A 21,083-nucleotide genomic window follows, 5' to 3' on the forward strand; every position below is an offset into this window, starting at 1 on the left:
AAGGCACGGATTTTGATCAATCTTGCCCATTGGGTTTCATTCATAAGAAACTATGAAAATCAATTACTGTCAGTGCAGCCAATAACAACCTGTCAGATGCGTTTTAATCCCGCTCTGGAAGAGGGAAATTTGTATCTGGTTGGTTGTTATGGTCAACATGGGAACTTTTTTTATTATTATTTTATGCATGAGTCAGTTTGGCGTTCACGTATAAAACTAATAGATTCCCACAGTAATTATTTAGGATCCGGCCTTCATTTTTCAGTGTATCATTAGCACTAAAGGACCCGTGTGCAATTCTCTAAACTGGCAACACCCTACTTGCTAAAGAAGGGTAAGATGCTCGATTTATTTAAAAAAAAAAAAAAGGTTCCAAGGTTTCAAAGGTTTACGTTGTTTTTAAACAAAAGGAGAGAAGACAGGATCCTGGGTAGATTGTATAGACAATGCACAGCTAGGTCAGTTTATTGTAGCACTGTAGTAACAATCTGGGAACTAGTGGGCTCTGTTACATAATGTTGCTCTCCATGCCTGTGTCGCATAGCAGTGTTGTGCATGATGTATTCCCAAACATGGCAACCCTGTTAGGAAATTAAGCTCAGGCTACTGAACGCTAGATAGTACCTGGTATTGATAACCGCCATTTTTCGAAAAAGAAAAAAGTGGCAGAATTTTTTTTTTATTAAATCGCGACTTAAAAGTGATACAAATTCAGTATAGATCAATGAAACAAAAAGGGAATTGGGTAAATAAATACAGTTCTGCATACAGATACTTAATATCAAAGTAGTACCACAACGGCATAATATATACTATATATTAGGAAATTCCTGTAGTTCTTAACACCAAAGAGACGTTATTTGTGCTTTGCCTTCCGTATTTTCAGCAATTTACACGATACATTTTTTTGTTTTCTGTTCCAGCGTTACATACCAGAGGAACACGTTTGATAGATGCTAAATACTGGAGCAGGCCTTTAGTGTGGTAAATTGTAGGATGTAAATCTGCGTTGGGGTTTTGCCACTGCCTGTTGAGATCTTCTCCACTTAAAGAACAGCGATGGCTGAGAAGAAAAGGATGGAAGACCATTCAAGATTTCCTACTAATTTGAAATAACAAAAATTTGCACACTACACATTTTGAAAAAGATGTGACTTACTTTCCATTGATGACACCATCTGGATTAAGCATAGGAACAATTTTAAATATGTAGGATTCCCGGAGGTTCTGTGCTGTGGTACTGTTCCCCATAAGAAATTCCAACGTGCCTTTCATTACCCAGCTAGCATTGGTCTCTCCAGGGTGAACCCTAGATGTTAGAAAGATATAGGGGCGGTTTCCTGGAAACAAAGACACAAATATAAAATTCCTCTAAGGGCTCATTCAGACAAGCGTATATGTAGTCCGTGTGACGGCCGTTAAAACATCGTCCATCACACGGACTCATGTATTTCAATATGGCCGTTCACACGATCGTTGTTTCAACAGAGTGTGTGTGAAGGGTCCGCTTCACGCATCCCTCCATAGACTTTAGTCCATGGAGGGTGCGTGATAACGGCAGTTTTTCACATCCGAGATTATTCTGATTCAGAAATTTTTTATTTTTTGTATAACCAAAAGTTATAACATTTTCCAATATACTTTCTGTATTAATTCCTTACAGGTTTCAAGATCTGTGCTTGTTGTTATTCAGTATAAACATTCATGGTTTACGTCCAGTGGATAAAATTCTGTCCATGGTCATGTGATGGACACACAGGTGCTGGTTTCGTTAGAAGACACAGCTCTGATACACATACTGTGACTGTAACGAGCCTTGCACCTGTGTGTCAATCACATGACCATGGACAGAATTTTATCCACTGGAAGTAAACAATGAATGTTCTCACTGAATAACAGCAAGCAGAGCATTATATTGGAAAATTGTATAACTCAAAATAACATTCATTTACTCAAAGTAGACTCCCCTTCTAAATGACATTTTCATCCCCTAAAACTAACCACTGGTTTACCACAGTATCCATTTACATTTTCTAACAAGTGTTCATATACTAAACACAACAATGTATTCCATCTAAGATCCTGACTTGTACTGTAGGTCTGAAAGTGAATTCTTGATCTAAGATTTTCTTTTCCTAACGGACAGCATGGTTTTAATCTCAGGCCCCCACATTCATTCTTCTGTTGGAATCTAATAAACATTGGACATCACTGTAAGGAAGAACTCACTAGAGTGGTATAATGTATTTTAACTCAATAAAAAGAGCCATCATGAGTAGTCTGAAATGGTACAAATCAGCCGCTAAGAAGGCCTGTAACCGTATAGAATATGCTTTACAGCTGAAAGGTGATCTCTTAAATGATCGATGAATAAATGATTTTGGGAGACAAGTTCAACTCACGAAACTGATAGACATGCTCGTAGTAATTGGACTCGGGCATAGCAGTTATGGTGACTACTGGGCATCCATTTCCAGCTAGAGTTTCACACAATACATCATGGCGAAAATAGATCTGCTGGGGATTATGTAGAGACTCCAGTTTTTGAAGGTGCATCTTTGGAAAAACAAAAACACAAAAATCATAGTGTCTTTTATTTAGCTTCTAAAAAAAACCAGAAACTACAATTTCCATTTGAATCAGGTATTCTGCATTACCACATAGATCGAACCTTTATTATTTTTAGGGTGTCCCAGATATCTATTTTTATAAGAACTAAATGTATCATGTATTTCAAAGAATACATTATTTTAAAGAGTAATATTTTCTTAGAAAAACCGTATTAATAATTCAATAGAAATGGTATGGCTTGACTGTTGCCAAGCTACTTTGCTTCATTCACTGGCATCAGTACAGTGCCAATATACAGTAAAGGGGTTTTTACACTGGACGATTATCGGGTAGACAAGCGTTCATAGAATGCTCCTTCCCTGATAATCACCCTCGATCATCTGCTGGTCGTATAGCTTTAAAAAAGTGAAATATTATCGTTGTCGGCAGCACATCTCTCTGTGTAAACAGGGAGACATACTGCCGACATGATAATAATGTATGGGGTCGAGCGATCAGAGTAACGATAATATTCGTTGATCGGCACTCGCTGCACCACCCAAAATTGGCCGGTGTGATAGGGGCTTAACCCTGAGCGGAACAGCAGAGTCATTTGAGACCGTTACACAACTTCAGCCTTTTTTTATGGAGTGGCATAGCCCTAGCCTGTCAGACATTACTTATGTCTTTCTCTTAAGGCTAAATTTGCATGGAGTTGGGGGCAGGAAAGGGATGAGGAGGCTAGCAAGTTCTTAGACTAGACTTCTCTTTCACATACTGTGATATTAATCAGATTTTTGTAAACATGGATTTAGGGGGAGAAGTTAAGGCAGAACAAACGACATGATTTTAAAGAGGTTTTTTTTCCCCTAAATCGGTTTATAAAAACCTGATATATTGCCACGAAGGCCAAAAAAAAGAGCGTTTAAAAAAACAAAAAACTTTATGGAAAATTATATTAATAAATGTGTATCCAGACAGTAACAATACAGCAAGTCATCAGCGTTAAAGATCTGCTGACCGATAGCATAATCTTAATTAGCAAAGCATAGAATTAAAATGTTAACTTAAAATGTATTTGCTTTCAAGGTTAATAGTACAAACCTAAGCTCTAAAACCGTGCCCTACCTACGGTGATAGACGCCTATCTAGCGACATTTAGGGAGTGTGTTAGTGATAGCGAATGTCACTCATTCTCCTGCTTCTTAAAGTGGATTTGTCAGATCTCCTATACCACCCTACCTGCAGCAGCATAGGAGACAAGGGAAAATGTTCAGCTTAGCAACGTATAGTGGTCTATGATTCCGTATTGTCAGGCAAACAGCTGTTTAAATGCCGTCCGGAACCATTCTGAGGGGTTTATAGTGGCTCTTGTTTTCCCCTAAGAAAAAGTCAGGGAGCACCGAGTTCTTGTAGTACAGCAAAAGAGTCCACCCGAAGTATCATGGTCAAATGTTTGGACCATAAAAAATGCATTTTGATTTATTTTTAAAAAAACCTCATAAGGCTATGTTCACACGGGGTCTTTTGCCGAGTTTTTTGACGCGGGAACCGCGTCGCAAAACTCGGCAGAAACGGCCCGAGAACGCCTCCCATTGATTTCAATGGGAGGCGTCGGCGTCTTTTTCCCGCGAGCAGTAAAACTGCCTCGCGGGAAAAAGAAGCGACATGCCCTATCTTCGGGCGCTTCCGCCTCCGACCTCCCATTGACTTCAATGGGAGGCAGGAGAAAGCGTGTTTTATGCCCGCGGCGCTCAATGGCCGCGGGCGAAAAACGGCGCGATAATTGCTATTCACACGGAGTATTTTGGGGGAGGAATATCTGCCTCAAAATTCAGTTTGGAGCTTTGAGGCAGATATTCCTCCCCCAAAATACTCCGTGTGAACATAGCCTAATGGTGTATTTATACATAGATCCTGATGTGGCTGTGTAAATATTGTGCGAAATTTTATAGATGACAAATAATGTGTAAAAATGGTCATGGAGTATGTAGTCTAGTTTTGAAAAGAAACGGTTAATCTTACCTTTAATGTGGAGAATGTGTAAGGATAGTGATATGCAAAATAGCAGACATCATCTTTGTGTAGGAAGCTGACCGTGAATGTCATGGTATAGTAGGACTTTCCCTTCTGACCTCCAGTAGCTATTGAACTCCTGGAGAAATGGTTTCTATGGGGGAAACATACAAGTTAATAGCAGGCGTACATCATACATTCTGTGATATGGAATACCATGACCCACTAATGTGAAGAACTATGATGGAAAGTCGCCTGCTATACTGCAACAAGTCACATGGTTAATTGATTCCGTACTTTGCTGCCTCCTCTGGAAATAAGAAGAATGACATGCCCCAGTATGTTCCCCACATGAAAGCACACCATATATTTTATACACTTAAAATGTTTAGATAAGCAGATGAGGACAAAGTATCACCAAGTTAAATAAATCACTAAAAAAAAATAGCATTTGACTTACTTATAATAACATATATCTGTTCCAACACGCATCCACCAAGGCCGGGAAGCCAATGCTTCTTGCACAGAATACATAAGGGGCTGCATACCTAATACAGAACACAAACCTTCTATTACCAAATGGATATATCCGAGATTCCTTTCTATATTCTCACGTGTAAAAGAGATAGGCCTAGCCTCGTGATTAACCCATTAGTATGATACACTTTTAATGTTTTCTAATAGATGCATAATCGGTTATAAATTTCAATTACATGTATTAACACTTAAGTGCCCCTTATAGTAAGTAAAATAAATAGCTATGAAAATGTTGCTTTTTGTCTTATTTATTCAAATAAAGTTACTATAGATGTACAGGTAGAAAAGTGACAAGTTGCTTCATCTAAACACTTGAAGATTCATCTACAAATATGTCTTAAGGAGTTCTCCTACAGTAAGCATAGACGGCATATAAAATTAGATATGCCATTAAGGTCTGATCTGTGGGAACCCCCGCAGTCAAATCTAAAACGAAGGAGTTGCGGCCCTCCGTAAATCGTATCGATGCCTTGATCTTTTTTTTGTTTTAAACAATGTAACACCAAACCCAGAGTGGTGTAGAAATTGCAGCATAACCCCATTCACTAGAATGGCGCGGAGCAGAAATTCTTGATGCATGGCTGAACCATGGTTGTAGTCCCAGTGGTCAGACACCCTCTGACATTCATGGCATCTGATCTTGAATTAATGGACATCAATAGATATAGAGAGAAAAATGTACTAATTTTTTGCCTCGTTTTTGAGGTCCACACATGTCTTACACCCATATATAAAATGTCAGATAGTATTAAAGGGGTTCTGCAGGATTCAGAAATACAACAGCTAACAGTAGCTTAGAGGCCATAGCTTTAAAAATGTTTACACACACACTGTACTCCGCATTGTATGTATGTACATGTGTAAACACACACATAAGGAAAGATTGCCCAAAGCAACCAATCAGGTTTAAGCTCTTATTCTATAGAAAACCTTTTAAAAGTGAAAAAAAGCAATCTGATTGGTTGCTGTAGGCAACCACTCTACTTTTCCTTTGCACCAGTTTTTAGAAATCTCCCCCAATGTCTACTTTATCAGTTCATTTTTTTTTGTTTTTTTTAAATGTAGATAGGACCAAAAATCTGTGCGGATTAATTTCATAATAAATCTCTTGTTACAGGGATCCAACACCCTTTTTCTGTAACAGATCTCCAAAGCCCCATAGAGTTAGATGATAAAAATCTGGTTGTCTAAAAAGATTAATTTACAGCATCAATGGTCGCTCACCGAATAGCTGAAACTGCGCCGTAAAAAAACAACCGTCTCCTACACATTGGACTCCAAGGATTATTGGAGAGCTGAAGGTCCGTAATAAAAGGTTCTGAGCAGAGTTGCCTATTATTGATCATGTATTCAGAACAGAACCAATATACCAGCACTGCATGATTCTCATTCTTGGCCTTACCATAGTTGAACTGACTGTTGGACTTTTCACAATTGATGATGTTGAAGCGATAAGAAGTCCCCGTCTTCATTCCACTCACTTCGAAGTAAAACCACTGATGATAATGATTGCTGTTTATATCAGAGTTCAAGATGAGATCATATTCATGTCTGAAAAATAAAGCACATGTGCCGTTTTTGTCCTTTTTGAACACTATTCCTGAGGCGGGAGACTCAAGAGGATGTCTTACTTTCTTATCTGAATAACCTTCCGCAGGTTTCCGGATTCAAACTTCGAGGTGAATTTGAGAACTTCACTCTCATCCGGAATGGAACAGCTGCATTGCATTAAGAAGAAGGAAAGATGATGTTAATCCTCGGTAGTTCTGAATAATCTTCTTTCCTGCCAGCTACATGTTATTCCCCAGGAAAAAAAAAAGTTTAATGTAAAGCGTGTGAACAAAGTCTGTAACATCTACCAATATCCTGAAGTAGGAATTCCACCGGAATAATTTGGATTTAGTTGAACACTGTAATCTATCACTTCAGGGGCGGACATATCGTTGATGCAGCCGGTTCGACTGCACAGAGGCCCGAAGGGGATGGGGGCCCACTTAGCTGCCCTAAACACCATGCGCATAGAACGGCACGGCTGCGCGGCAGACGGAGGGGGGCCCCCTTCTACCCGCTGCACTTTCGGTAACTCCCAGATAAGGATGAGGCATTCAATAACATATGTTAAGGAAGGGGGCCCGATTTGTGAGTTGCCAAAAATGCAAAGGGTGGGGGGGCCCCCTCCATCCGCCGCGCTGACCTATTACTTAGAAATCGTATTAGGAGGGGAGGGGCCTGGCGAGGCTTGCTCTGTCTGGTGGTCTTCGTCACCTAGTAACCAATGCCACTGTCAGATGCAGTGCAACATCGGACAGTGACGCTCACTTGGTGACCAAGACCACCAGATAGAGCACGCCACACCTAGAAAACAGCATCGCTATCTTCGGACCAGTTATTGATCCAGGATAGTGGAGGTGAGCCTGCCGATGCTTTTACTGTGTGTGGTGTGTGTGTGGCGTGTGTGTGGTGTGTGTGTGCTGAGCGTCGTAAAGGGGGCTGACTGAAAATAAAAAGAACTAGGAGGTAGTGGTTGCTGGCCTGTCTGTAGAAAATGTTTGGAGTAGGGTTTGCCCTTCTTTAACCCCTTCCCACTGTGGCCACGTTTGACCTTTCTGACAGAGCCTCATTTTTCAAATCTGACATGTTTCACTTTATGTGGTAATAACTTCAGAATGCTTTTACCTATCCAAGCGATTTGGAGACTGTTTTCTCGTGACACATTGGACTTTATGTTACTGGCAAAATTTGCTCGATACATTCAGTATTTAATTGTGAAAAACACCAAATTTTAGTGAAAAATAGCAAAAATTAGCATTTTTCTAAATGTAAACATATATGCTTGAAAAACAGGCAGTTATACCACACAAAATAGTTGCTAATTTACATCCCCCATATGTCTACTTTAGACTCGCATCGTTTTTTTTTTGAACATCATTTTATTTTTCAAGGACGTTAAAAGGCTTAGAACTTTAGCAGCAATTTGTCACATTTTCAAGAAAATTTCAAAAGGCAATTTTTTCAGGGAATACTTCAGTTGTAAAGTGGCTTTGAGGGCCTTATATAATAGAAACCCCCAATAAGTCACCCATTTTAAAAACTGCACCCCTCAAAGTATTTAAAACAGCATTTAGAAAGTTTCTTAACACTTTAGGCGTTTCACAAGAATTAAAAAAAAGTAGATGTGAAATTTGCAAAATTCATTTTATTTTTTTTTGCAGAAATTCATTTTGAATTCATTTTTTTTGTAACAGAACGTTTTATTAGAGAAACGCAACTCAATATTTATTGCCGAGCTTCTGCAGTTTTAGGAAATATCCCACATGTGGCTCTAGTGTGGTAATGGACTGAAGCACAGGCCTCAGGAACAAAGGAGCACCTAGTGGATTTTGGGGGCCTCCTTTCTATTAGGATATACTTTAGGCACCATGTCAGGTTTAAAGGGCTCTTGCGGTGCCAAAACAGTGGAAATCCCCCAAAAGTGACGCCATTTTGGAAACTACACCCCTCAATGAATTTATCTAGGGGTATAGTGAGCATTTTGACCCCCAGGTTTTTTGCAGACATGTCATCTTAAATGGCTGTTTGGACACACAGCAGGGCTTAGAAGGGAAAGAGCGCCATTTGACTTTTGGAGCTCAAATTTAGCAGGAATGGTTTGTGGAGGCCATGTCGAATTTGCAAAGCCCCTGAGGGGACAAAACAGTGGAAACCCCCCCACAAGTGACCCCATTTTGGAAACTACACCTCTTGAGGAAATTATCTAGGGGCACAGTGAGCATTTTGACCCCACAGGATTTTTGCAAAAATTATTGGAAATAGGCCGTGAAAATGAAAATCTAAATTTTTTCAAAGAAAATGTAGGTTTAGCTAATTTTTTTTCATTTCCACAAGGACTAAAGGAGAAAAAGCACCACAACATTTGTAAAGCAATTTCTCCCGAGTAAAACAATACCCCATATGTGGTAATAAACTGCTGTTTGGACACACAGTAGGGCTCAGAAGGGAAGGAGCACCATTTGGATCTTGGAATGGTTTCTGGGCGCCATGTCACATTTGCTGAGCCCCTGTAGTACTACACCACGAAAGTGACTCCATTTGGGAAACTACACCCCTTGAGGAATCATCTAGGGGTATAGTGAGAATTTACCAAAAGTTTTTTTGCTGAATTAATTAGGATTATGCTGTGAAAATGAAAAATTTTATCTTTTTCCAATAAGATGTAGTTTTAGATCAACATTTTTCATTTTTATAAGGAAGACGAAAGCAGCCCAACATTTGTAAAGCAATTTCTCCCTAGTATAGTAACATCCCATATGTGGGTTATAAACTGCTGTTTACACATATGGGAGGGTTCAGAAGGGAAGGAGTGGTATTTGACTTTTGGAGCATAGATTTTGCTGGAATGGTTTAGGGACGCCATGTCGCATTCGCAAAACCGACACCCCTAAAGGCATTTATCAAGGGGATTAGTAAGAATTTAGACCCCACAAGTGTTTTTCAGAAATTAATACGCATTGGATGATGCAAAGTGAAAATTGCAATTTTTCCACTAATATGCCTATGTTGTGCCCAGCTTGTGCCACTGGAGAATCATACCCCATAAATTGTTAAGCAGGTTCTCCCGGGTATGGTAATGCCTTACTTGTGAAAGCAAACTGCTGTTTGGGCACACTGTAGGGCTAAGAAGGGAAGGAGCGCCATTTGGAGAATGGATTTTGCTTGGTAGTAGTTTTGTTTGAATTTCAGTTTATAATGTGGGGGCATACATAATCTGTGCGGAGTACATCAGGGCATAATAAGAGGGTATAATAATGGGGTAAATAATACAATTATCCATAGATGTGTGGTACGCTGTGAAGCAATCCGTTATGCACAGGCCAGTGTCGCACTAATAAACTGTATCCTTTCTTATCCCCCTTTTGTAACACTCTGCACCTTTTGGGGACTTTTTCTCCTTTGTAGTTTGGGAAATTTTGCTGGGAATGTCTTGCCCTGGTATAATGTGGGCGCCCTCGCTTCCAGCAGATATGCTATGTCCCTTCCTAGTTCCTAAATACTATGGCCCTGAAACTGAAGGATTGTTCCCCTCCAGCCTGCACATCGGGATGTTTCTTCATCACCGCATTACTAGTGCCATAACTTTTTTATTTTACGGTTGATGGAGATGTGTGCGGGCTAGTTTTTTGCGAGACAAACTGTAGATTTTATTGGTACCATTTTGGAACACACACGACTTTTTGATCACTTTTTATTTCATTTTTTGGAAAAGGAAATGGCCAAAAAGCAATTCTGGAATGTTATTTTATTGGGGTCTTTTTCGGCATTCACAATCGCAATCTATATGATTACGGCGATACCAAATTTATATAGTTTTATTTTACGTATTGCAGCTTTTGCACAATAAAATCACTTTTTTTTAAAAAAAAGAATTATTTTTCTGTATCTCTATATACTAAGACCCATAATTTTTTTATTTTTGCGTGGACAAAGCTGTGTTAAGACATATTTTTTTTTTTTGCGGGACAGGCTGATGTTTTTATTGGTACTATTTTGGAGTAAATGTGACTTTTTGATCACTTTTTATACCATTTTTTGGGAGGAGATGTGACCTAAAAACGGATTCTGGCGTAGTTTTTCTTTTTTTTTTCTTTTTACGGTGTTCAGCGTGCGGGATAAATTATTTTATCGTTTGGGTTGTTATGGACGCAGCGATACCAATTATGTATAGTTTTTATTATTTTTTTTTATAATAAAAGACTTCTGAGAAAAAAGGCAGTTTGGCTTTTTTTTTTTACTTGAAACGTGTTTTCATTTTTTACATTTTTATTAACATTTTTTTTACTTGTCCCACTAGGGGACTTGAAGGCCTGATGCCCTGATCGCTACTCTAATACACTGCACTACATACGTAGTGCAGTGTATTAGAGCGGTCATTTATTCACCGACAGCAAGCCTATGAGGACCCGCCTGAGGATCCTCATCAGCTTCCGTACAAGGCAGACACGGAACCAATTATCTAGCCTCCGGTTGCCCAAGCAACCCAGCGATTGCGCCGCTGGGTTGCCGTTCGGGTAAAAAACCCTCAGATGCTGCGCTCTCTATTGAGCGCAGCATCTGAGGGGGTTCATCGGCCGAATCTGGGAATATCGCCGGTCCAGTCCGTTACAGGAGGGTGCCAGCTATATATTACAGCGGTCACCCACCAGGTGATGGTGCGGGCTTGGCTTCTGAGCCCACACCATCATCGCCACGACGTAAGTGTACTGCAGTTTGCGGGAACACCTTCCCGACAGCGCCGTATATATACGGCGGATGTCGGGAAGGGGTTAACATTTATGGCCTCTTCACCGGATATGCGATAAAATTCCGATAGATGTGGGTCCCACCTCTGGGACCTGCACCGATCTCTAGAATGAGGCCCCCTAAACCCTGTTCTGGCTTTCTCGGCTCCCACTGCTTTCCGGCCACTTCCTGATTAGTTGGTCGGGAGTTACGAAAACAGCAAAGCTTGCTGAGCTACGCTGTTTCCGTAACTACCATAGAAATGAATGGCAGTTACGGAAGCAGCGTAGCACGGCAGCTATGCTGCTTCCGTAACTGCCATTCACTTCTATGGGAGTTAGGGAAACAGTGTAGCTCAGCCAGCTTTGCTGGTTTTTTTTGTAACTCCCGACCATCTAATCGCTTATGGCATATCCCCTTTAAAGTTTTCACTCACTGTGTGGTCACCAGACTGTAGTGGCCTCCTCAAGCACTGTATGGGGTGCCACCCCCACAAATACACTTATTTTATTACTGGTTTACTACTTTGGTTATAGTATTTTGCTGTATAAAGTAAGTTGACTTAGACTAGCGTATTGGTTATTAGAATTGCAAGTATTTATTTTAAAAAGTTTAACTTTTCTGTCATCACTTCCTAGATTCAGCACGATTGCATTCCTATAGGTCAAGTATCGCAAGTTAGTCATGCTTGATACGTGACAGTGCAATGAGCAAGATCAAGTCATTATAAGTTAGCTACAGGAGTGATTTGTGTTATATTCCGTTGTTAAATATGAAATTATTTATGTTTGATACTTGTGTTCTAAACTAGAAATAAAAATGTGCAATATAGATTTGTATAAGTTTTATAAGAACGCGGGCATGGTTAGGTTATGGGGGGCCCAGGCACATTCTTTGCACAGGGGCCCTCTGCAGTCTGTCTCCGCCTCTGTATCACTTACAATCAATGCAAACTTCTACCCAAATTACTGCATATTCCATTCATACAAATTCATTAGGACCTCAACATAAATGAATGGCCTACACAACGATTATTGCTGTAATTTTGCAAAACGATCTAGCACTGCTTCATTTCTCGGTCTCTGACTCAATCTTTCAGCTGCTATAAAACACACAAGCTTCCGCGCGGTCTATACGGACAATACAGGAAGGAAGTGTGTGTGTGTGTGTGTGTGTGCGTGTGTCTCCCCAATGTGGCCGGCCACAAGAAAGCTTTTAAAAAAAATTAAAAGTTAAAAACATTCGGGCAGATTTACTAATATTGTCCAAGTTTCAGTGAGTGTAAACTTAGACAAGTCAGTCAGAAGATGTGCCAAATTTATCAAAGCGGTGCATATTGTATGATAAATTTGGCATTTTAAGACATGCCCCCATTCTTTCAGACCATGCCCCGTCTCCCTAAGTCACACCCCTTGTCGACACCTGAATTCTTGCTCAATTTGAATAATAAATCTGCCTCATTATTTCTCTTCTTCATCTAATATAATGAATTAAACTAAAATTAAAGGATGTGCGCTGTAAGTTACCTTCCTTGTATATGACAAATGTATCACTAATATTGCTCATATATGTTTGTGCCGGGGGGGGGTTCTTTTTTGAATGTTTTGTTGCGGTTTTAGTACTATATGATTTCTTGAAAAAATAAAATATCCTTTAATTTTTTTTTTTTTTAAATCAAATAATGTGTATCAGTGTGTTTGGCACAACTTTCTAATTACATTATTAAAAATTATTTTTACTTTTTGAGATACAGCTGCTTTGTGTGCTGTATACAGAGTAGCTGTATCGTGAGATCTGAATCAGCGGGACTTATGGGTTTAGGGTCAGTTGGTCCACCTGTTATCAATCACATCTAAGGTCTGAACTTAGTTGTGATCGGTAACAGCTCGATCCTGCGTGTCTACCCGCTGACACTGAACCTGTAAGTCCCGCTGACCTCACGGATTCAGGTCTCAGCGCTAGATACAGCTGCTCTCTATACAGGATACAGAGACCTGAATCAGTCTGGTCCGTGGGACTGATGGGTTCAGTGTGAGCGGTTCCTGTGGAGGAGGGGGGAAACGTTCCAAAGTCTTGTGACATGCGGTCTTAAAATCAGCGGAGGATGAAAAAAAAAAAAAAAACTTGATTCAAAAGATGGGGCTGGGTGAATATTAACATTTTTTTTTATACTTTCTCGGGTACCGCGAGGCACGCTTCATACAGCTGTAGAATGGCAGCAGAGCCGCTGGATGAGGTGCTGCGCTCACAATGGGTTGACAGGCAGGGATGTATGCTGGAATTTTTAGTGTCACTTGTCGGACGTCCCACCCACACAAGCCTGCAGGAGAGAGTACTATGGGAGCATGGTAAGGTGGAGAGGTTATAGAAATTATCAAATTGCTCTAAAGTGTGTGTGTATGTTGGAGAAGACATATATACGCAGCGATCCAATATAATTTACTTGCTGCCATCAACATCTTTTGTGTGCTATCTTCTCTAAATCCGGATTTATCTTTTATACTCAAATTATTATCTGAATGGAGAACGTGTGACCAGACCTAGAATATTGCTGGTACTTCTTGTACTGACATTATTCTCTTTTTACCTGCATGTTATCAGGTGGATTCAAGATTTCACTGTAATATAGCAACTTACCTGGGACTATCAAGGTCATATATGACCCGGTCTATTATGTCATTGGAGTGAATCATTCTTTCAATATCTTGAGCTATTTTTGTCCTGTGGTAAATAATAAAGAGGTAATTAGTTCAAAAAAGTCTTGCCGGACAAACATGTTAAATCACATAAGGGACAAAAGATGAAGAACATCATCAGAAAAGAGGACATTGGCTCCAGCAAACTTCCACTCAACCCTTCTCTAAGTGATTATGCGCTTAACTGCATTCATACCGAAGTTTACGCTTTTGCACTTCGTAGAGAAGAAAAAGCTGTGAATATTAATAACTCACCTTTGTACACCATATGGTCTTTCCAATATAGGCTCTTTGAAAAATGGCGGTACATGACCATAGTAATCTGGATATGCAATTTCCGAGTATTTAGGTACGGACTTGGTACTTTTCACAATTTCAATGTAAAGATCTGGATCATGGATGGGCAACAAGCTTTCAGGGTCTCGCACACCCTGCATCCCTTGCTCACCCAAAGGACTTGAATCTTCATCATCAGGATGAACTCCAGAGCAACATAAAGGTCCTAGATTCACAGAATGTTTGTCAAACAAGTTGTTACCACATGACATGTTCTGAGAAGTCCTACTACAGGAATAAGATACGGCATTGGCCTTCTCTTTAGTGGGCACACATCCATTTTTGCAATGGTTGTTCGATGAAGACTTCTGTAATGAAAGTTTGTCAAGGTCCCTTACAACATCATTGTTCAAGTAGAAGCATGAGGATCTGTCGATTTCACCCTGAGTCTGTAGAAAGGAGTTATTACGGTCTTTCTTATTGTCTTTCTTTGACACATCTAAAGATGTAGGTCTTTTATCTTCCAAGGAAATGCTACTTGTTTTCCGTGAAAGTTCTTTCATGATATGTCTTGGCTTATATGGGGTTTCCTCTCCTGCTGTTGGAACAACAATGGGGCCACCATGGTTTGCTCCAGGCACTGGTTCATTTGACACCAGGTCAAAGTCCTTTGATAAAGATGGAAAGTCATGAAAAAAACTATAATATTATTGCAAGGTAAATGCACAATAAAGACGTAAAAATCACAATCTGTCAAATTAATGTTATAATTCAACTGCTACATATATTCTAGAATTCAGTTTAAAAGCAGAACTTTCCTTTAAAGGGGTTTGCCCATCAGGGACATTTATGACATATCCACAGGATACGCCATAAATGTCAGATAGATGCGGGTCCCACCTCTGGGACCTGAACCTATCTATAGAACAGTGCCCCCTAAACCTTTCTCGGTTCCTGCTGCCTCCCAGGACACTTTGCAATTTCCGACCACGTAATCAGGAAAACAGTGTAGCTACGCTGTTTCCGTAACTGCCATTCACGTCTTCGAAGCGACGCTCGACTGTTTCTGGAAAACCTGGCCATCTCGCAACTCCGTAGCCGAAGACCAGCGACAGCAGAAAAACATAGGACGGGGAACAGGGAGATAGGTGCGGGTCCCGCACCTATCGGACATTTACGGCATATCCTGTGCAACACAGTACGCAGTAAGCTCCCTCTAGTGGCAGCTAAAGACAGCCAGCATTGCTTTGTTTTAAATCTACGTCTACGCAGGGGATTGGGAGTTTTGTATCCGAAAAACAGAGCTCTGACTGCTATACAGATACATTAAGAAATTTATCATCACACAATTGGTCCTAAAAATGACAATGATAAAAGGTAGAGAATCACGAAGAATTGAATAGTCAGAAAATGAATGCATTAACAGCATCCACTGCAGAATTTTGAAAGATTAATAGATCGACATTATGTTCGCTCTACCATGTGGATTTCTACAGGTAGAGGAACACCGACAAGACCTGCAGAGACCTATAAATAATAGTAATTTCCCCACTTACTACCTAATACCACTTTCTAAAGCAGTGATCGTAAACTGCCACATTATGGGGGTCTCAAATGGGACACAAGAATGAGAGGGCTGCACAACACAACAGCCAAGAATATTTAAACACACACTGCATGAGTTCCTTTCCCCCTGGTCCCGGGCCACAAAGTGAGGACATGCAGGGCCCCAGCTAGTCACGACTGTTCCAATAGTATGTTTAGATTACCTGAAAATCATCCAAAAGCTCCGGAAAAAACCTTTCATACATTTTCAGATCTTCTAATAGCCTTCCCAGATCTTGTGCAGGTTTGAGCTTACTGATATCTGTCTCTATGTCATCATTCTGGGAATAAAGTGGAAATATAAAAAATAAAATTAAAAAAATATGACTCAATATAAATATATGACAATAAAATTGCAATTAAAAATTGTTGCTTTAAGACCTCGTTCTCATCTGCGTTGGAGACTCCGTTCTTTGTAGATCCGGCCGAGAATACGGAAACAAAGCAGCATGTTGCGTTATTGCTTCCGGTAAAACCACGGACACCATAACGGCACCCATTAAAGTCAATGGGTTCTGTCAGCCGCCAGTGGTGTCCGTTGTGCAAAGGAAGAGACACTACAGTTTTTCCATCGTTCTGCTCCTTTGACGGAACAGAACAATGGAAAGCCGAACACAGGTGTGAACCCAGCCTTAAAGGTTTGTACTAGTTATACAGTGGATATATCACTGCACATGCAGATATAGTTTTCATTTAGGAGTCTGAGAGCTTGGGGTGACAATTCTTTGCGGAAGGTGCAATGGATGCCTTATTGGTCCCAGAAGCAAATATAACTAGAATATAACTAGAACAACTAATTGAATCTTAATTATTCTACAGGTAAATGCTCATTAAAGCAAATCTGTCAGGTCTAGGCCATCAATAACTTATCGGTGGGGATCTGACGCCCACCACACTCGCCGAAGCACACAGATCTCAAGGAAAGTAGTAGACATACAAAAATCATAACCATTATTAAAAAAAACGAATAAAGATCCATCAACAACAAAAAATTTAATGTTGGTTGCTTAGAGGATGTGAGGACCGCTGAGCACAACCCGGTAACAAACCTTAAATAGTTGATCATTATCATCTTCATTTTCAGCTTCCGCTTCCGTGTCTGCCTCAATATCATCGTTGTCATCACTCTCATCCACGACATCATCCACTAAATACAAAAAGATTTTTGCTTAAAGGGGTAACATATGATATAGCGAATAATTTAAGGTCACACACATATAGCCTATGTCTAGACATGAAATCTGGACTGTTAACACATGGCCAGAAATCAATGAAATATCAAATATATTAATTCCAAGTATTGTCAAATTGGACAATATCTAGTGAATCCAACCAATAGGGCAGTTGCTGGCTTCATATAAAGCTGTATTCACATCAGCGTTAGGGTTCTGCTAGACCTTTACGTAGGAGGAACCATCAACAGAAAGGCAAACGGAAAGTCGACTTCGCTAAGGTTTCCGCCAATAAAAACGGAAATCTTACGGAACGGAGACATTACCCTTAAAATCAACGGTAATGCACACGGAAGCTATGGCTTCCATTTGCCTTTCAGTTGATGGGTTCCTCCGACAGAAAGGTCGAACGGAACACATGAATGGGGGCCCAACGCTAATGTGAATAGGCCCTTAATTCTTTTTTACAGGATATAGGGGGACTACAAACACGGTTAAAGTGGGGTTGTTGATTGTTATATTCTGGCCATATTTACAAACGTTGGTGACAACCATTGTATTAACCCCTTAGTGACCAGCCCATTTTAGGCCCTAATGACCAAGCTATTTTATTCGTTTTTCTATAGTCGCATTCAAAGAGCTAGAACGTTCTTATTTTTTCGTCTACATAGCTGTATGAGGACTTGTTTTTTGCGGGATTAGTTGTGCTTTTTAATGGCACCATTTTTGGGTACATATAATTTTTATATTAACTTTTATTAACCTTTTTGGGGGGGATTATAAAAAAAAAAACTGAAATTCCGCCATTGTTCTACGCGTTTAAAATTATTTGTTTTTGCATCGTCGCTTTCCAAGAGCCGTAACTTTTTTATTTTTCCATCAATGTAGTGATTTTTTGGGCTTGTTTTCTGCGGGACAAGACGTAGTTTTAAATGGTACTGTTTTGGGGTGCATGGGACTTATTGATTCATTTTTATTATGACTTTTTTGGGGGGCAATGGAAAAAAATTGCAATTTCGCCATGGTTTTTTGCATTTTTTTTTTACGGTGTTCACTTTGCGGTTTAAATTACATATTAACTTTATTAATGGAGTCATTACGGTCGCGGCGATACCACATATGTGTACTTTTTTTTTTTTTTTTACACTTTTACTAAATAAAACCACTTTTTATGGAAAAAAATGGATTTATTTTTTTCCTGTACTTTTTATTAATAATCTTTATTTCACTTTGATGACTTATTTTATTAGTCCCACTAGGGGACTTTACTGTGCGATGTTCCGATCGCTGCTATAATGCTCTGGTATACTTCGTATACCAGAGCATTATTGCCTGTCAGTGTAAATCTGACAGGCAATCTGTTAGGACGTGCCTCCGGCGCGTCCTAACAGGAATATGTCCAGGGCAGACCTGGGGGCTTTCATCAAGCCCCCGGCTGCCATGACGCCCCATCGGAGACCCGCGATTTCATTCGCAGGCCGCCGATGGGTGACAGAGGGAGCGCACTCCCTCTGTAAACAAAGTTAAATGCCGCGGTCGCTATTGACGGCGGCATTTAACGGGTTAAACGGCCGCGATCTAAGTAAACTTCGATCGCGGGCGTTGGAGCAGGAGCTCAGCTGTCATCAGACAGCAGAGCCCCGGCACCAGCCTGCACGGGAGACCCGTGCAGGACTTAGACTAGGCTGACGTGAAAAGGCGTCAGCCTAGCCTAAAGCCCATTAGTGACCGACGTAAAAAGGCGTATTAGTGGTCACTAAGGGGTTAATTTCAAAAGTACTAAAATACTTATTTAGCGTACATACTGTAATACTAGGCTGGGCAGATTCTATATTGGATGCAGTACTGTAAAGAATATAAAAACTTATTATGGAATTGGATTTTAAAATGTTGAATGGTTGTAGGAATATAAGGTCACATGTGTTATTTGTGCACTTTATAAAATAGTCATTTGTTACTACTAAGCCTATTAGAGGATCTGTAATGCATGAAATCCTTTTTAGAAAAACAGTCAATCTGAAAGGGCACTCTCTTGTACCAATTACCTTCAGGAGGCATGCTGTAGATCTGAGCCACAGGCCCACTGGTAGGTATGACAGGCAATTGAAACTGAAAAGCACTTTTGATGGTTGGTAAAGGAAGACGATTCTTGGGAAAGCATTTTCTCATTATCAGGCTAGATGTATTGACGAGAGGATCTAAAGTTCTTACAGCTTGGCAATCCTATGAAACGTAAGCAAGGTAAAATCTTTTTAATATGTCTTTATCATATTTGCATATCTCAGTTCTGGTGTATTAGAGCTAGGGCCGGGCGATTAATCAAATTAATTTGCCCTCAAGGTCTCTGACAATTCTGTTTTCTAACAGAATCATTAAAATCGATTCTCTAGTGGCGCCGTGCTGCAGGAGGAAGCTCAACCTCTCCGTCTGCCTGGTCCGCCCCGTCTGAGAAGCTGTGCCCCATTCTCCACATCTAATACCTGCTTCCCCACGGAACTGCTGTTTTGTACTGAACAAAATTATACAGTACGGAACAGCAGTGTCCATTGTCTGTGGGGAAACAGGGACTCCTAGTATAGTGCCACACCGCCATGTAGATAGCACCACCACCCACCTGTAGATAGCGCCACTGAAGCTCCCTCTAGAAGCGTAATCCCCGGCCAGAGGTTGCCGACGCTCTGGTCAGGGATTCCAACCCTAGCGGGAGTCCCTGTCCATATATGGACAGTGACGTCAGGGGCTACGCCTGGAGCGGAATCCCCGACCAGAGCGTTGCCGATGCTCTGGCAGGGGAATCTGCTCTTAGAGCAACGCTCTGCCCGGAGATTCCACTCCTAGAGGGAGCTACAGTGGTGCTATCTACATGGGCACTATAAAGGGGACATTGCGGCACTATCTACAGGGACATTGCAGCACTATCTACATGGGCACTGTGGTGTTTTCAGGGGGTTGGGACAAAAAATAAAACCTGACAAATGAAATCCATCCATTTTTTTATTTTTTTTAACGGCCATGAAAAACGGATGACAAAGGAACTGGAAATGGATTTGGAGACACACTGATGCAAAACGGCCATGAAAAACGGACAGCTGATCTCTTTTTAGCACTTTAAAGACCCAGACATTTTAGTTTTTTTACTCCCAGCCTTCCAAGAGCCATAACTTTTATTATTTTGTGGGGTGGAATTGGAAAAAACTGCAATTCCTGTTGTTGTTTTTGGGTTTAGTTTATGCGGCTTTCACCGTGTGGCAAAAACGACAACTTAACTTTATTCTGCAGCTCAATACGATTAAGGTGATACCAAATTTATATCGTTTCTTTTAGATTTTACTAGTTTTACAAAGAGGAAAACTATTTGTTGAAAAAAAAAAACTTGTTGTGTGTCACCACATTCTGAGTGCCATAACATTTTTAATTTTTTTGTCGATTTGAGCGGTATGAGGACGAGCTGTACTTTTTATTAGTACAATATTTTGGTACATATAATTTTTTGATCAGTTTTTATTACATTGTTTTCATTACATTGTTTGTAGCGCTAAGGTGACGAAAAAGGTTAAATAACGCTATATTGTAATAGTTTGGACTTTTACCAATTTTTTTTTTTTACATTGTGTTTGGGGAAAAAAACGTGAATACTAATGTATTGCAGTATATTGTCATTTTTACAGGCTTCTGTGAAGTCCTGACGAAGGCATGGCTTAGCAGAAGCAGTCAGGAGTCCCGCTCACATGTACCGTGGTTGGGCAGGGAAATCCGGCTGACACACGGACCGTTTTCACAGCCCGATCTTAGTCGTGTTCAAGAGCTGTTATTTATTGAATAGGAAAAAAAACCTAGTCCAAGTTAGGAAAAATGCCTATTTTAAGTTGACCGGCCCTCCTCCTAGCATGCGTGGCCCTGTCTCTGCTAAATATGGGTGCTTTGAATTGATAACTATAAACCTTGACGCAGGTCT

General features: G+C 40.3%; 1 protein-coding gene across 2 annotated transcripts in view; it reads right to left on the bottom strand.

Annotated features, from left to right (window-relative positions):
- The window catches only part of AGTPBP1 (ATP/GTP binding carboxypeptidase 1), a 163,212-nt gene that overhangs the window by 45,116 nt on the left and 97,013 nt on the right, over positions 1-21,083 (bottom strand). For both annotated transcript variants that reach the window (XM_075828721.1, XM_075828714.1), the window contains exons 11-22: positions 19,174-19,351; positions 17,006-17,103; positions 16,121-16,237; positions 14,331-15,019; positions 14,017-14,100; positions 6,735-6,821; positions 6,506-6,654; positions 5,027-5,114; positions 4,576-4,720; positions 2,403-2,556; positions 1,160-1,340; positions 934-1,063 (exon numbers count right to left, since the gene is read on the bottom strand). In XM_075828721.1, coding sequence (XP_075684836.1) covers positions 934-1,063; positions 1,160-1,340; positions 2,403-2,556; positions 4,576-4,720; positions 5,027-5,114; positions 6,506-6,654; positions 6,735-6,821; positions 14,017-14,100; positions 14,331-15,019; positions 16,121-16,237; positions 17,006-17,103; positions 19,174-19,351 — 2,100 coding nt within the window. The remainder of the gene's footprint in view (positions 1-933; positions 1,064-1,159; positions 1,341-2,402; positions 2,557-4,575; positions 4,721-5,026; positions 5,115-6,505; positions 6,655-6,734; positions 6,822-14,016; positions 14,101-14,330; positions 15,020-16,120; positions 16,238-17,005; positions 17,104-19,173; positions 19,352-21,083) is intronic.

The sequence above is a fragment of the Rhinoderma darwinii genome, chromosome 1 (assembly GCF_050947455.1).
Source record: "Rhinoderma darwinii isolate aRhiDar2 chromosome 1, aRhiDar2.hap1, whole genome shotgun sequence".
Taxonomy (NCBI): Eukaryota; Metazoa; Chordata; class Amphibia; order Anura; family Rhinodermatidae; genus Rhinoderma; species Rhinoderma darwinii.